This window comes from Dysidea avara, chromosome 12 (assembly GCF_963678975.1).
Source record: "Dysidea avara chromosome 12, odDysAvar1.4, whole genome shotgun sequence".
In the NCBI taxonomy this organism is placed as follows: Eukaryota; Metazoa; Porifera; class Demospongiae; order Dictyoceratida; family Dysideidae; genus Dysidea; species Dysidea avara.
Window position 1 is genome coordinate 16,228,572 of NC_089283.1, and position 17,624 is coordinate 16,246,195.

Sequence of the window (17,624 nt, forward strand, 5' to 3'; positions counted from 1 at the left end):
TGATGGTTCTCTCTCTGGACTAAAAGTGAGTAAATCATAAGGTGTTCAGTGTTATCAGTTAATCACAAAATAGTTATGCATTCTATTATAGCTGACAAGATAATCTGCACATCATGCCAATAATCAGTTCAGTCATCACAGGATAGGGCAGAGTTTGCCTCTCTGCCCACAGCTTGAATGTGAAGAGTGAAGACTTCTTTTAGTATTGTAGCTGTTGTAAACTTGTGTGTGTATTTGTAATGTGATTTTTGTTTTGTATTGTGTGTTCATCAGTTCAGTTGATGGGTGCTTGTAGATCTAGAAGTTGCTTGCACAGAGTGCTTAGAGTGCAATTCCCCTGTTCCCACACATGCAACTGGCATAATGTTTGTTGCACTATAAAGCTTATTAATAGATAGCAAAGCCAAAAATAATTACAATTCACACTGCCACATAATGTACTTTACCATGAAATTTATATACGGTTAGTCCAAAATTGGAATTTTAAGGTTAAAATTCTGCTACATTATTATACTGAATTGTATTGACCACATTTGGAATAGCTAAAATTACAAGAAAGAAGGCACAGCCTATATAAGTCCTTTCCACTTGTACACTTACACAAAATGTTGTTACTGTAACAGCTAATTATGTACATGTCAATGAAGAATAAATGTTCCAGCAGCCATGTGATCCACATTGAGTTCTACAGCAGAAACAGATCTACAACCATGCTGGTAGGCTGCATGTGTTTCAGAAATTGCAACAACAGAGGAACTGGCCGACATCACAGAGCTGGAACGATGCAATTACTTACCTAGCTAATGCTTTAATTATTTTTCATATCCTGCTTATTGTGTTGTAAAACTATTTTGCAGAGTATTATAGCAAGATGACACACAGAATCCACCAGTTTGAGATTTGGTGTACAGTGTGACGTGTTTATGAATTTGCTATAATAGACCATCTGAGATGTGCAATCTTGGATGTGGTTTTGTAAAAAGTTGAAAGCCTCGGGTAATGTATTGCAAATGGTAATGTTTGTCAGCCACGTATGTTGTCGTGAGGTATGTTTAGTACAAATTCATGTTCTTGGGTGGCAGAGGAAATTATTAAAACTTTTACCTTAATGCTATCCTGAGGTTTGCTTGTTATGACTTTCCATTGTCTGTATGAAGGTAAGTTTACGAGAGGGCTGGAGAGTGGCTTGTCCCAGCAAAGCCAGGTCAACTCTCAAACTACCATAAGCTTACCTTCAAACACCACTAGTGTGTCAAGTAAAATGAATACACTGCCAGCTGTTTAACCATTCTCGCTTGAAAACTGGCGCCGGATTCAAGCAAGGATTTTTTTTAAAGAAAAGATTCACAATGACAGGTATAACAAAGATATTTAAACTGCATGCAATATAATCAATATTCCTAGTGGTTGTCATAATAATAATAAGAGACTAGTCAGATATCTCGATCAGTTCACTGGATACTCCTGATAATAAAGGCTGGTTAATGCACACCCTTCCTGTATCCACAGATACTATTGCATCATAATGAGAATTTGTGTAGTATAACAACTCAAAATGTGTTGGCCTCAACAAAGTACATTCTTCCATCTCAGGAATGTGAGGATACTTGAGTGTGGGGTTGTGCAGTGGGTATATAGCATTCCACTTGTGCTCATTTCCTGACTGCTCTATGAAAAATATCGGTACTGCAAAAACTGTTGCTGCAGCTACTACTTCCACCTGAGTGGCCCATGCACCTGACGGCCAGTTTTGCTCACAATGTTTTTCAATCGTATCCACATCTTTCCTTGGAATAAAATAAGGTCTGAAAATACTTTGGTTTTTTTTAACCATACTGGTTACCACGTGTCGAACTTCAAAGTCTTCATCTTGTGTACCGAATAGTTGAAAGGAAAGTGATGCATAGAAACAGTTTCCGTCCCGTTTAATCTTTATCACTTTACGACTTTGTCTGGTTAAATATGCATCACATGATAACATCAACTCCTCAGCTACCTAAAATAAACATTCAGGCAGTATATCAAATACAACTTTAAATATTACTTTAACAATAGATTATAATAAAATTTGTTGTAAATGTGACTTACACCATGTTGTGTCTTAGGCTGTTTGTTTTTTCCATTGTTACTACCTGCATATGTTAAGTATGTCTGTATATTGTGATTTGTTTGTTCATATACCTGATATAAAATCGTCAGTTAATTTCCTCGAAATGGTGTCGTCAACAGGCTGAATATTCTCCTAAACACATTGTGGTGCATTGGTATGTGTTAATATTACAGTAGTTCAATCATTATCAAACCTTTCTAGCAGTGTTCAGTGTATCAGTTTCCTGTGTTAATCTGTGTGTGAAAAAAGCAATATCTCCATATCATTAACAATAAATTTGTATCGACCTTTCACATTTCCGTTCACTGCATGGCCTCTTCTTCTTTCCTGGCCCTCCATATTTTGGCATGTCTTGACAGTTGACGCACTTCTCACAATTTACTCTAGTACAGCCTTTGCAAGTGCCACATCTCTTTCGCTTTTTTCCTATTTGTATGGAAACAATGCAGATGTGTAATTGTAAAATATACTGTTTACCAATAACTTGTGGCTGTTGGTCTTTGACTGTACAAATGTTTGTTTCTCTGTCAACGTAAAGCTGATTGCTATAAATACATGTACGTTGTGTTTATCACCTTTTATGTACATATGCTTTATTTAGCTACCTGTTTGATGCTGTCTGCTGAGATCCAGATATCACTGACATTATCTTCAACTTGTCATCATTACTAGGCTTCCTAGAAGAGAGAAGATGGTAATTATACTACGTACGTACAATAGCTTTGCCTATAACTGTGCATGCATGTGTACAGTACACAACAAACTTCATTGGAGGGTTAGAGGGTTTTCTTCCAGGATCTTTTGATGTTTTCCATAATCGTAATTGTATTTCATTCTTTTGTGCCGGTGCAAATTTCTCCTTAACTTCAAAATTACACAATTCATTTTCTGGTAAAGATTGGGTAACAGCCTTCAAAGCTGCAGATGCTTGCGTCAGTAAACACAACACACGTTCTAGGACATTTGAATCACAGGTTTGGTCACATGATTCACTTATGGTTTCTAGCATTTTCCTAACTGCTTCCTTGCGTCCATTGATATCTAGTAATTATAGCAATTTGTAAATCACATTATATTAAGTACCTGAAGATTTTCGCTTGTCTTGTGATGGGGTACACATGTATACAGTAGACGTCTCTGTTGTCTCAGTAGGTTCATCCTCTATAATGGACTGATGATTGATTGGTTTTAAGTCTTCCACCTGTGTGTTCACTACCAATGCTCTAACCTACATACATATTAAGTGTTAAAGTTTCCCTCATACTGCATGTACATATGCAGAGTATGAAAGATGACCTTATGGGTATGCTTGCATATGTGTCCACATTTGTAGTCAATGCACGAACACTCCATGATACACCGACATAAATGGGAACACTCGGGGGCTATGCAGTGAGGGACACACTTGCTTCCTAGTGCACATTGCTCAGCATAAACATGAATAGTGTACTCCTTCTCTCCGCTTGTAGACACAACTTTAAAGATATCCTCACTGACCATCTATTGTAGAATGACAGATTATCACTAAGTATATAATCTATACCTGTATTGACTCATCAGGAATTTCCATCCCACGGGTGTGCCTGTCAGTACCCTCTTGTTTTAGTGATGCCTCACTGCTGTCTCTCATGACCTCCTTACGCATGCGATCAAAAAACAAATCTTCTTCAATTTGTAGGAGTGTTCCAACCAGATCATCAATTCTTTTGTTAATTTGATGTGCCAGATATCTTGGATTCATCTTTAGCTTGTTATGAAAACTACAGATACATGCAGTAGTATATATGATGTGTAAATTGCATCTTAACCTCTTACTATTATACACCTACCTTTCTACAAGCATATTAGTGTCTGTGCTCTGGTGATCAAAGTGACGGTAACACATGGCCCACTTTTCTATTAAATTGTAAATGAACATTTTCAGTAAATATGTGCACAAGTGTTATTACATGTAATTGCTACAACTGGTCCCCCAAAAGTTGGTCCTCCTGACCACCTATATCAACTACTGATGGTTCCGTAGACCACTTACAGTGCCACAAATGGTCCCTACGGACCATTTACAGCACTGGATAGTTTCCATTTAACATAACAATAACCCATGTAACAAACATGAGTTGTATAATCAGCAGAGTTCGTCACTTTTCACTTATGATTGTGTACAGTAACTATACCATGTATACATACCACCAATAACAGAAGCCAGTCCTTATTATAAATTTTGCTTCACTCAACATGTATCTTTTCTAAAAGGTAAAAGCTATGGTAAATCTTTTAAGTATCACATTCGTGCTGGTTGAGAACATATCATATCACCCGTATCATTGTGGTTTGAGTCATTAGCTAGCTACCATATTATAGCTAGATAGTTAGGCAGGAGGAAAGTTGTAGCAGTAGGATTCTGGTGAGAAAAGTTTTGGTGAAATTGTTACAGATTTAATTGTATTGGACAAATGATTTGGCAGATTTTAGTTTGTTGTAATACCACACAGTTGCCAAACTTTCTACAGTATTGTGTGAGTGGGTGGGGATCACTTGTAACGAGGAACCAATTGAGACAACATTATATGCTCTGGCCAAACCATTAGAAGTACTGTTGTTGGCCTGGCCAGACAACTTGGAATGTGGACCACTTACATCATGACAGTACCTGCTCTGGATCTATACTCATTGTTGTAATACTCTATAAACTTCGGCTGTCTGGTAGACCAATAAGTTGTGAAAGTTTCCTCCTTATCTTTAAATGTGTCGCTGTCCTCTTCGTTCATTAGTATCCATAAACATGCATATAGGTTTGCCTTCTGTTCTGAATCCTTCACTAGGGCTTTCAGTTTTCTCTGCCATGCTCTAAATGTTTTGTATAAATACATGTTGTGATAAAAACAAAATGAGGTAGCACATTAACCTGTACCTATCAATATGCCATTTACAAAGCAAATGTCTCACTCCTGGATATACAGTACTACATCCATTGACTCCAGCCAAATCTACAAACATCATTGGAAATATGAAATATCACATCTTGTCATTGTGACACAATAGCTAGATACATACCGTCATCTGTCATCAAATTAGTAATCTTTGCTTTAGGACATCGTTCATGAACTACTTTGAAAAACATAGTTAGTGTAGCTTCATCTTCTCTATTAGAGATCAACCAAGCCACAGGACATCCTGGATAAGCATAAGTATGCACGGCAGGTTCTAACGATATTAAGAATTGTGATTTGGATTATACAAATGATTAGCTGTTCATAGAAATACAAGTGTGCACACTATCTTGTAATGTGATTACTGGCAGCCTGGCATGACATGTAATTTTTATACCAAATACATTTGTAATACAATGCCAACCATTAAACCTGCATGTATAGCAGTACGTAGCCAGTACAGGGTACAATATGGGACTCACAGCCAAGAAATCAGAATAATCAGGGAGGGGGGTTATTTTAAACTCCTTATGTTTTGCTACTGCTATGTTACTGATTGTTATAGAGGGAAAGAAATTACATACATGAAAAGTTATCTTTAAAGATGGGCAATTAAATGTTAACAAATTAATGTGAAAGTAGCATCCCTTAATTCTGTATATGCATGGGGATGTGCATTTCAAGGTCTTATACTCATTAGGCCATGCATACCTATCTGATCTCATGTTGTGCAGGCCCGACCAACTGCATTTTTCTTCAAGTGAAATAATTTTGAAAATCACGTGTGTGGATGGCATGTTCCATTTAAAAGACCATACAATTGTGTTACAGCCAAAAGGGCCCATTGAAGATTGTCCAACAGTCTAAAATTGTACAGATATAATGGGAAAGCTCAAAGTGGGGAGCCTAGCTGGCAAACAGGCAGTCTGATAATATGAAACCTGAATTTTTAACTGTGTATGTAAAATATAGCTACTGCATTTTGTATGAAAATTGCTATCATTTTCAAACTGATCTACCTACCCAAATTTAAAATAATTTTGCTCGTGCAACATAAGATCAAATAGGTATGGTCTAATGATTATAACAACAGATTAATAATTAATACAGTGCAGTTTAATGTTGTCTTACCATTACGAAACTCATCTGGGACTACCAGTGTTACTAACTTATGTTTATACTGGTTTGTCCGGTGCGTTGAATCCAGGCACACAATTTTGGCTGAAAATTCTTCAAATATACTCATCTGAAATTCTGTCATGATAGCCAAAAAGAAACTATCATCAGGTAGTAGGTACTGGGCATTGGTAATCCCTTGCTGCTTATAAGCTATAATTGGTGATGGTGATTCTTGATTTAGTTCATTGACAAGACGATCTACAGAAATGGCATCATCTGTGTGTCGATGTTTTATAAATTCATTTAGTTTTCTTCGTATGTTTCTGCAATCTTGGCGAGAAACGAAGTGCTTTCTGCTTGCAGTTTCTCTGAAATATTGTCTCTTTACACGACTACCCACACTACCACGGATGTCTGTGTGGTTGAAAATAACTTATGTAAAATAGCATTCAGAGATGAATATTACATCTCACAGTAGACCCATGCCATGTGCAGGTTTGACCAGCCTTAATGTTCTTTTGAAGAAGGTAAAGTTGTACATATTAAATTTCAACTATTTAGATTATTCACTGAACACTGCTGATGAAGACTAACAACTATCACTCAAAATTGGCCTGAAACACCCTCCAGAATGTAGCATCTCCTAGCAACGAGGGCCACATATACTACATCCCTTAGTCTGCATCTTCTTTTTTGTCTGTATGCATGCACACAGTGCAGAATATGTATGTCTGACCAAACTTGATTGTGGTCAAACATGCAGCCCATATATGTCTGGTCACGAACTTTTATGTTAATAGTTAACAAGTGCAATGCATGCAACATAAGGGTAACTGTGGTTAGTGTAGTGTTAATAATGCAGAAGTGTGTGTGTGTGTGTGTGCTATATAGGTAGTATGTACATATTAGTACGTATGGTATACATACATGTTGAGCTGAGCCATTGAATACATCATACTGATGAAAAATTACACTAGTTCTTCAATTTGTAATATAATCTATTCATTCAAAATCTGACATGTTATTTATAACCAAAGTTGTCACTGTACATTTCCATAAAAGAGCATAGTCTATTTCCAGGAAGTCAAATCGCACATTATCTGTTTTGCTCTGTATTGTCATCAATAATGGCTGAATAATCCGCATTCTTTTTAGCTATTTTCTCAGGGCTCAGCTCAACTCATGTGTATATGATTGTTGTGTAATTGTTGCATGCTGCAATTCCAAATGAATACAAACAATTATGTGCACTTCATACCATCCATTATTGTTTCCATTTCCACGCCATTTGCTAACATGGTCTTCACCCTTTCTATGACGGCCTTGGGCAATGGCAGATGTTTACATTCTTTCAAATTCAGTTGGTGATTAGTGTGTGTTGCCGTGTAACAAACTGTGACTTTCCCTGATACCAAATTCTCAGTTGCCGTGATTGATGCCAAACAAAACTTCTCTGGTGTGAGTTTGCGAGATTCTTTGGAAGACCTCTGTTTATCAGTCTTGCGTTGCTTAGTACAGCCTCTGTACCCACCATCCCGACAGCACGTATAAACTACTATACGCTTTTCCTCTGTAATTGAACAGATGTGTGTGTATTGGTCACTGATAAACTATTGCAGTGTCTCTTACCATTAGTACGTTGCTTCTCTCCTGTAGGTTGTACAAAGTAGCAATGCAAGCTTTCTTCTTCTTGATCTTTCCATGATTCAAACTCAGTCCAGCTGTTGAATTCTTTCATTTCTTGTGCTATTAAAGAGTACACCTGATATAATGTTGTATCATCAGTACCTCACCTATATGAATGCTGTGTTCAGTTTGTAAGTGTTTTATCAGTTCAGTACGATGGAAGTAACACTGTTGGCAATCATGGATGTGACACTTAAACCGTCCACTTTTTGTAGCTGGGATCTGGTGGTCTCGTTTCAAGTGTTGAAGTAAATTGTCCTTTCTGTTGTAGGACTTGCAGCACTCATTCTCAGGGCATTTGAACACCTGCAGCTGGTTATATACACACACAATTACATACTGCCTTCTTGGAATGGCCCATATACAAAAACAACTGTGCATATCATAATACCAACTAGCAAACGCTATATGTTATGGGTAACAATTAGTCTATAGAATATATAGGTACCTATAAGATTAAACTTGTCATTTCAGTACTGATTTGTTGGCTTTGTAATGAGCTACTGATTTGATTAGAAGTACAATCAGTGAGTTACTTTACCTTTTCATGATCAACATGAGAGTAACCGTTTCTTTTACAATCTGTGTCAGGGTCACTGTCAAACACGATTTCCCTGGAAGCCATTTTGCCGCCAAAACTCAGTGGACGACGGGAGAAATCACGTGATTTTTGTAGAAACAGGAAGTTCAAAGGTCGTAGGATTTCTGCGTATAACGAGATTCGATAAAAAAAAAAACGGAGTGTCTATGTCCACCGGTGTACCGGTTATTCTTAGAGCCACGTACATCTTATTTCCACCGGTGCCTCATATAATCATCTGCTGATGGGCCTGCGCCTGTCACGTGATCACGTGATTAAACCATGCTGGTCGCAGACTCACCACGTGTCGATTTTCACGTATCATGGCGCCCAATTTGACACTTTTCAGCAGTGCTCCGCACGCGTCATGGTGGTTGGCGCCCAATCGGACACTTTTCAGAGCTGTACTGAGAACTTGTAATGGAAGTTGGCACCCAATTCGACACTTTTGAACAGTTTCATACGGCATTGGACGATTTAAAGCGAAATGGTTACCATCGCACTTTTGCTATGAACTGCAAGACGAAGATAACTGTATCTTATGACAGGTAAGCACTACATTAATTCGCACACAATGCTGTCATTTATGTAATCATTACTGCAGTCTTTATAAAAAGTTGTGCGTACGTCATTGTCACCTTGAGCATACTCATCAAGTGGGTCCTGCAATATTTACACATTATCCAGTCAATAGAAGGTTGACTGCAGCAGAAGAAGCCACAATTTCTGAGATGCCGACTGTGAAACCCAATACCAAACGAGTGAAAGAATTAGTTGAGAAGAAGTTTGGAAAATGTGTGACCCTCATAGACATCAGTAACCTAAAGACAAAGGTAAAAGAGCAAACCCGGAAAGGTCTTGAGGAACCACAGCTGCTACTCAGTACACTCCAAAATATTACCACTACCCAGGATGCCCAAGCAGGAATTGTGGTAAATGAGAACAGGGGTGGCGGAGAAGGGGGGGCAAAGGGGGGTGCAGCCCCTGTGAAAAAAATTTTGGAGGGGCTTAGCCCCCCTAAAATTATTCAATAGCATTATTCGAGATACTCTAATAGAGCAGTCAAGATCGAGATACTCTAATAGAGCAGTCACAGTATTCTTTGAGGAGCAGTGTAGTAAGCTGAAAATAATGATTTTTTTTTGGTCTTCGATATACAACGAGGCAATGGCATCATCATGCTAGACCCCCAGCCCCCCCCTAAATATAGGTGTCTCCGCCACCTCTGAATGAGAATAATATCCTTGAAATTTGCAGACAAATCACATGACTAAACTGTTTGATAGGTTCCCGGAAATCATGTTCATCGATGGCACCTACAATGTAAATGGTCATGGAATGCCACTGTACTGCCTGGTAATGTTATATAACAGAACTTGATCATTATAAATTGTCCCTTACAGGAATGAACCAAGCTCTCGTCCTGCATTTAGTGGTGACATCACTACACTGGAATGTGTTAGTACAGCTAATGGACCTAGGTATGGTAATGTTAACAGAACTTGGTCATTATAAATTGTCCCTTATAGGAACGAACGAAGCTCTCGTCCTGCATTTAGTGGTGACACCACTACACTGGAATGTGTTAGTATAGCTAATGGACCTAGGTATTGTAATGTTAACAGAACTTAATCATTATAAATTGTCCCTTATAGGAATGAACCAAGCTCTCGTCCTGCATTTAGTGGTGACATCACTACACTGGAATGTGTTAGTACAGCTAATGGACCTAGGTATGGTAATGTTAACAGAACTTGATCATTATAAATTGACCCTTATAGGAATGAACCAAGCTCTCGTCCTGCATTTAGTGGTGACACCACTACACTGGAATGTGTTAGTATAGCTAATGGACCTAGGTATTGTAATGTTAACAGAACTTAATCATTATAAATTGTCCCTTATAGGAATGAACCAAGCTCTCGTCCTGCATTTAGTGGTGACATCACTACACTGGAATGTGTTAGTACAGCTAATGGACCTAGGTATGGTAATGTTAACAGAACTTGATCATTATAAATTGACCCTTATAGGAATGAACTAAGCTCTCATCCTACATGCAACAACCATAGCAGTGCTAATACATGCCAAAGTACTAATGTAAGTCAGTTAGTGTAGCACACCCTCAGTTCTCAGTGTACATTGAATGCACACCAGAGGAGGTTGGACGCGTTCATGTGAGCTGTACATTTTCATTGGAAAACCTTTGTTTCAAGACAATTTGTATTAAAACTATAGTGCAATAGAAAGTTTATGTATTCCTAAATCTAACAGCATGGTGAACCCCGCTGATTTGGCCGGTAACAAAGCCAAAGTTTGAAGCGCCAATATAAAGAATTGCGCAAAATCTGTTTTTATGAGCAGGGTAATACAGTGACCTCAGTGTAATGCAGCGAAGGGTCATTGTTTCATTATAGAAAAACGTATGTGACAAGTCTGGTGAAAATTGTATGGATTAAATTGCAATTTATTAATTTCACCCAAAATCTCGAGTGCTTTATGAAAACAAAGTACATAGCCTTGAAGCCTAATTGAAGGATGATCTGATTATCTAATGAACCCCATCGTTATTCAGTTTAGTATTGCGACTATTGAGGATCACGTGAAATACTAGTGCAAAGAATGCAATTAAGAGCAATATATTTAAGTAGCGCTTAATGCGCGTCCAACTTCCTCTGAATGCACACATGGATTTTTTCCATATGAAAATTGTAGACACCAGTCTGGTCATAAGGTGCGTGTAGTTATCATTTTCAGAGGAGCTTTTTGTATGTTTAACACGTTCTTATGCATTACCTTGCCCAGAGTTTCTGTTAGTAGAGCAGTATTTGCATCCACATTGTTCTGCTAGCTTTTTGAATAGCCGACTTATTCTAATAGTCTGTCTTGATAACTAAAAGGTGATGGCAGTGAGTTAGGTGGTAGACAACGTGTCACGTGTACTTGGATGTTTTTAGTTTGTTTTGCTGCTCCCAAATATCTTAACATTTACTTCATCACATGCACTTAACAAACAGGTGTCTACCACAAGTATATGCATCATGTGTGCTCAATAAGCATATGAACCTAAAAACCAGTACCACAATGCTATACTTTAGACACTCCTTTTATTTCAATTTCAACATGGACTGTCTTAATCAATGCTGGCAACATCAATGAAGGTAAAGCCATGTATTAAGATGTGTGGGAGACCAAAACACAGTGGTACAGTTTGGTGTAAGAAGAGGAAAGTTATAAATTCTGAAAATATCCCACCTATAAAAAGGGTGAAATCCAGCACAGAAGACGTAAGTGTTAATTATATTTATTAACAGCATGTGCTCTCAGTTGCTGTAATTATTTTGGGAGTATTTAAGTGTGTACACACCCAACCAAGTTAGCCAAATGTTTTAATAGTAAAAGCAGCAAGAGTAAGTACTCCCTCCATAAACTCTGGAGTAAACTTAACAGTCAGGTGAAGGGTTGGTATAAACAGTGGACCTGGGGACCGAGTACCTGGGACCAGGGGACCCGCGGGAACCCAACTTTTCATGGAATTTTTATACTTTACAATGTTTATACACTCTATATTTGTACTAGATATCTTTGCATATCTCAACATGTAGTCTTGCACAGCCAATCCACTTTTTCTTCGTCACACTGAGTACCTAATGTGACAGAAATTATAAGCACCACTGAAAAAGAGTCTATTACATCAAGTTTAGAAACTGTGAGCAAGCAAAACATCTTAAGCGATTGCTGCAAGTTATAGCAGCTCAACAAGCACTGAGATTTCATGTGTCATGTACTGCTTGCATAGACCACTTCTTCACACCCGGGGTATTAATCGAGGGCTTTAAATTCTTACAAGGCTTTGATTTTGTGCATCACATGACACATGAAATCTCAGTGCTTATTGAGCTGCTGGTGACTTACAGTGATCGCTAGATGCTGTTTTGTTTGCTCACAGTTTCTAAACTTGACGTAATAGACTCTTTTTCAGAGGAGCTTATAATTTCTATCGTGTTAGGCACTCTGTGTGACGAAGAAAAGTGGATTGGCAGTGCAATACTACATGCTGAGACTTGCAGAAGTATCTGGTACAAGTATAGAGTGTATAAACATTGTGAAGTATAAAAGATTTCGCGAAAAGTTGAGTCCCCGCGGGTCCCCGGGTCCACTGTTTATACCAACCCAGTATTGCTTGGAAGCATCTATTTTGTGTCAACAATGGTAAAACTGGTCTGTAGAAATGTAACCAGCTGAGCAAAGAAACCAGACCCGTTTGCACGTTCCTCAAACTCCATGTTATAGAATCCCTGTTATCTATTGTAATTATGAAAGAGTGAATCCAAATGTTTCTTCAGTCTTGTATGATGAATAATTTAGGAGTGCACTTATGAAAAAGCTAGAAATTTGATTTTCACAGCAACAATATGGGAAATAATTTACAAGCGCTCACTTAATCATAACTCACAGACAACCAGCTGGACAGACGGGACTTGGATTAAAATTTTCACTACTTTTACCATAGGTGATGAACACCACATGGCATACATGTAGTAACTGGTTGCTTAACGATACTTACTAGGTAACTGTTGCCAAAATAAATGTACTTTTGGGCTATAGCAATGGTTGCTAAGTGTGGTTGTCTTTTGAAATGATTGTTTTTAAATGTTTTTGCTTAGCAACCATCTAGGACGGTGTTTGTCCAGAATCCATGTTAGCAAAAAAGCAGCCTGTGTAAGAGATATGAAGGCTGTATAAGACCTGTAATTACTTTCTGGGTAAGTAAGATTTGCTTCTAGGTGGGTTGTTCGTGCCAGCTTAAAATATGGATGAAGCAAGTTCTTGAATGCATTGTGAAAGCCTTTCACAATGAGCTGTACAGGAGTAAAACAACCGGAAAAGGAATATCTAGCATAGTAGACTACAAGGAATAACAAATTTATTTGTGATGAAAGGGGGCGTGTCCTGTACTTATGCAAACGGAAATGAAGGGCAGCCTTGTGGCTTTCTCAGTTTCTCTAAAGAATTTGTATCGGGAAACACAATAGGCAGATTATAAAACACTCCTGTGCATAATTTGTAGTTTGAATATAGTGTGAGATGCACTAGGACTATTCCAAAAGAGTGATTTTCGTCACGTATGGTATTTCTATGCTGGTTTTTCATGGTCTTTTTTTTTTCAGGTATGCACCATTTTAAGGGCAAGACCTACTTGAACAGTACTACTGTACTATTTCATACAGTGGTTGTAGCAAACCCACATTTGTTTCTTAGCTATTTGAAGCGCTTGCTTAGGGTATATCCTAAGTGTATATGGCATCCACGGCATGGCATCCACCCAACCTTAGAATGTTTTCCGCAATGAAAATAACCTCTATGGAATAATCCTAGTGCATCTAGCATTAAATCGACCAGAAGATACTTACAAAAGGAATTTAAAAGAAATCTCCCTGACCAAAATTAAAAAATAAGTTTACAAACTTTCAACAAAGATAAGGGACATTAGTTTGCTCCATAAATTTTAGTATAGGTATTGGTCAGTTGTGGTTACTATCTTCACCTGGTAATTTTCATCATTTAAGCACCATGTCAGCAAGGTATGTGTAAAATTAGTCTTATTGAATTTTTTTTTACAGAACACCCTGGGAAGACACCCCCCAATAGAAAATAAGACAACATGTAAGGAAGTACATTCTGTATGAAATACTTGACACTATTATGTACTGACAGCGAATCGAAAATGAACTCGCTGTGGCAAGTGCAGTGGTTGCAAGCACCCAAACTGTGGAACGTGCCCTGAATGTTTGGTTATGAAGCAGTTTGGGGGACAAGGGCGAAAAAAGAAGGCTTGTAGCATGAGAAAATGCTCAGCCCAGTCAGTTGAAACCATGACCTCTGCAGTTCATGGCACAGGTACATACATATGTAGGTTTATGTTTTTACTCAGAAAGGATGGGCATGTGCATGAGAGCACAAACATTTGTATTGAAATCATTCCCAAAGTCCTTGTACAGCATCCCATAGTTCAGCCTAACAATGATTGAAGAAAGTGGTACATATATAATGCTACAGTCTGCGGTTAAAAGAAGTGGACACCGCCAACACATCTTCACAGAAACGAGAAGCCTTTTCACTTGTTTTTATTTGGATTCTATAGTTTTTCACAACTAAATGTAATATCATGGCTATTGCCATGACTTCTTATTATGTCATCTTTATGTTCCCGTTAGTAATATGTAATTAACTGTAAAAAATCGCTGTGCTTATAATAGTGTCCATCCTCTCTGACTTTTACTTTACCCCACCCAATTCATTTTATTCCAATTAACAGACATCTCTCAAAAAGACAATAAGAAATTGTTAGAAATAAGTGTGTAGATAAAATAATATTAATAACAAATGTGACTGAATTTTTTACAAAACCGTCAATGTGCGCACTACATTACTTATGTAATAAACAGCATTTAAAAACAATCGGTAAAAAAACACAAGTTCTACAAAAACAACTTACACAAGTATTTATCGCCTTACTAGTTAGTGAATTAACACTCTACTCCACTAATGAGGCTAAAACTTGGCAAGCCCATTCATCTGTTCCTATAGATAACATAAAACCAATAAAATAAAATTTTAAAAGTGTGCGTACATTGACGGTTTTGTAAAATTGGGTCACAAATGTATTCAATGATGTTTAGAAACCTGTAGGCACAACAAAGTTGTCACTTGCACCAGAATCCAGTAATCTAGCTAGTTTGGTCTCCGAGTCTAAGCCACCATCATCAATGCTAACAAACATTACAGATTTCTTGAAAAATCAAAATCGTAAAGTCCACACTGTGGCTGCTGATGGTAACTGCATGTACCATGCTTTGTCTCATCAATTGTGTGGCAGTGAGGAAAATCATTTTTTATCTACGTAGTTTGTTACTGCAAGTGGTCAAGGGTAACAGTGATATTTACAGCAAGTACTGGATTGATGATATGCCTTGGGAGTTGTTTTATTTGACCAACATGTAGAAGACATTGGAAAACCTGGAATTTGGGGACTCAAGTAGAACTTCAAGCGTGTAGTGATTTTATTAATCTGGAAGTATATGTTTGTTCACACAATGCTTATGGTATTGTCCGATCGGAAAAGAAGGCTACTCCCAAAAATTGGATGAATCAGATTCCCCACAATCTATGTACAACTACAAGATGTAGACACATTGAACTGTCTTTTAGCAACAGCCACTACAACAGCGTTGTTCCCACTCAGGATAAGGTACCACCACCTACTATCTTAGAGCAACACTGTGATGCTGTTGTGATTGATTAAGTTATACGTATAATACAGCAGCAATGCAGAGAAACTAAGTAACTTCCTTGTATTTCCTTTGCTTATTGAAATGTTATGTTTGGTCATCAAAATATTTACTTTGAACGATTTATTAGTATAGTGGAGCCTGTGTTACTGGTCACCTGAATTAAGTGGTTGTCTTCATATAGCAGTCAAGGGACAAAAGTCCCGAATATCTTCCCATACAAATGCATGCGTTGTGGTCTGTATTGATCGGTCAACTGTCTAATGTGTATACCAGCCAGTCACAAATTCTCTGAATCTCTGTATACACTATACATACATGTAACTTTGACTCCATGTTTAGCAGTCACTGCCTTATAATGATCAGCTAGTGGTAGTTTGTTCGGTAAACACTTAATGTACCATTGGTATACTGTTTAATTTACACGCAATTGTTATACTTTAATGAACACTTCATACCTGTCAGGCTTAACATATTTATTAGCCATTGGAAACCAGCTGACCTCTTTTGTAACCGTACTACTGACGCTAAGTACTGTTCTATGGAATGTTGTGGTTAGCGGATGTCTCTTAATATTAATTACCTTTTTTATGATGGTCGTAATCACTAAAATGCTGCTGACCGTTCTGTGCAGGTTTCTCTAGCCACCTATACATAAATGCCATTGATATCTGGTCCCAAGGTTACTGTAACAAACAGGTTCCATTGTAGTGTTGTTGTGATATAGGAGGTTGGTATCATTTGACGAATGGAAGTGTTGTGGTACCTGGAAACTTGCAAACTACACAAGACAAATATGTTATTTTTGTAAGCCAGAAGAAGTTTAGTTGCACTGGGGTGACTGTTTGCATTTTGATATAAAATTAAAAAATATGCATATTTCAACTACTTTTAATTAATATCAACAATTACAGTGAAATGATGGTTGTAGGTTCACTCAAGCCCACCAGAGAGTCAAGACAACCTTAGAACAGGCTAGACTGATTTTAGACCTGTTTTAAGATACAGAGTTTAAAAACTGATACCCACAAGGACATCAAATATGTTAGAGGTAAACTAAATACCTACTGTAATTAATGTCCACTTTGGGATCAAAAAAATCCATGCAATATAGATAAGGCAGCATAGCTAATACACCTATCAATATTATTGAGCCAGCCACACTCCCTTCTTTTCAGGTAAACGTGGGATAATGGCAGGTGCTTTGATCCGGTTTGAACCTAAAATTTCTCTCACTGGTAGGGCATTTGACTACCACAAATTTATTTCGGTGCTGGACACTGTAAAGCTGAATAATAATAATATTAACTGGTTGCCTTCTGTAACTTCTGTAAGGAAACCTGTTTTCAAAAGTATCTTGAAATTATTGAGAATTAAAGTCAAATCCCCACTGCCCGTAAGTGGCAGTATTGACAGGTATATTAGCACAGTCTAAGCCCTGGCAATTTGGAGGGGGGTAGGACAAGGCCACATCCACGCATAATAAAATCGTGTAAGTAGTGAAAATATTCACGTGAGTTGAATAGTCTCTGTTGAAAAAGTAGGGCAAGGGACTCAACAGGGCTCGATGCATATTTCAGTTCTACTTACAGTAGCTTGTTGTTTGCAATGGTGTGATTCACAGTCAGAAAAACACAGCTGTTACAAAGTAATTAGACACACAGTGATGGTGATTAGTGGTGGTCATGACTTTCACGTCAACAGAAGCAGTACCATGATCATCAATGATCATAATACAATAGTTGTTGTATTTGTTACTTTCAACAGTTGGTATTACTACGTAAAAACGAAATTAAAATATTTTTGTTAGCCTTTCGTTTAGCACTTCATAGTGCACATGGTCCTGTCCTACCCCCCCTGCTGGTAACTGGAGCACAATTGATCTGCATTCATGTTTAACCGTACAT

General features: G+C 37.8%; 2 protein-coding genes across 2 annotated transcripts; one reads left to right on the forward strand and one right to left on the reverse strand.

Annotated features, from left to right (window-relative positions):
* Positions 1–1,304: 1,304 nt before the first annotated feature.
* Positions 1,305–8,470, reverse strand: LOC136239873 (uncharacterized). Its single transcript, XM_066030620.1, has 20 exons — positions 8,387–8,470; positions 7,953–8,157; positions 7,789–7,905; positions 7,418–7,729; positions 6,172–6,573; positions 5,165–5,284; positions 5,022–5,097; positions 4,761–4,957; positions 3,940–4,006; positions 3,654–3,870; positions 3,407–3,610; positions 3,194–3,338; positions 2,875–3,151; positions 2,716–2,787; positions 2,588–2,655; positions 2,398–2,536; positions 2,304–2,343; positions 2,182–2,242; positions 2,089–2,132; positions 1,305–1,996 (listed from the first exon to the last, which is right to left on the reverse strand). The coding sequence occupies exons 1-20, from the start codon at positions 8,468–8,470 to the stop codon at positions 1,430–1,432; spliced, it is 3,414 nt and encodes a 1,137-aa protein (XP_065886692.1). The 3' UTR covers positions 1,305–1,429.
* A 1,264-nt stretch (positions 8,471–9,734) lies between these two features.
* Positions 9,735–14,806, forward strand: LOC136239874 (uncharacterized). Its single transcript, XM_066030621.1, has 9 exons — positions 9,735–9,748; positions 9,955–10,032; positions 10,081–10,158; positions 10,207–10,284; positions 10,333–10,410; positions 10,459–10,525; positions 14,050–14,092; positions 14,144–14,326; positions 14,745–14,806. Exons 1-8 carry the CDS (start codon positions 9,735–9,737, stop codon positions 14,155–14,157), a joined length of 450 nt encoding a protein of 149 aa, XP_065886693.1. The 3' UTR covers positions 14,158–14,326; positions 14,745–14,806.
* The last annotated feature ends 2,818 nt before the right edge of the window (positions 14,807–17,624 follow it).

What these genes read in the sequence shown, in the direction of transcription:
- LOC136239873 (XM_066030620.1), bottom strand. Translation starts at nt 8,470, where the DNA reads ATGGCTTCCAGGGAAATCGTGTTTGACAGTGACCCTGACACAGATTGT. An exon ending in AATGGAAACAATAATGGATG is followed by an intron (nt 6,574 to 7,417) that starts GTATGAAGTGCA and finishes TCAACCACACAG; the next exon opens with ACATCCGTGGTAGTGTGGGT. An exon ending in CACTGAACACTGCTAGAAAG is followed by an intron (nt 2,243 to 2,303) that starts GTTTGATAATGA and finishes CAATGTGTTTAG; the next exon opens with GAGAATATTCAGCCTGTTGA.
- LOC136239874 (XM_066030621.1), top strand. An exon ending in AGTATAGCTAATGGACCTAG is followed by an intron (nt 10,033 to 10,080) that starts GTATTGTAATGT and finishes TGTCCCTTATAG; the next exon opens with GAATGAACCAAGCTCTCGTC. An exon ending in ATACATGCCAAAGTACTAAT is followed by an intron (nt 10,526 to 14,049) that starts GTAAGTCAGTTA and finishes TTTTTTTTACAG; the next exon opens with AACACCCTGGGAAGACACCC.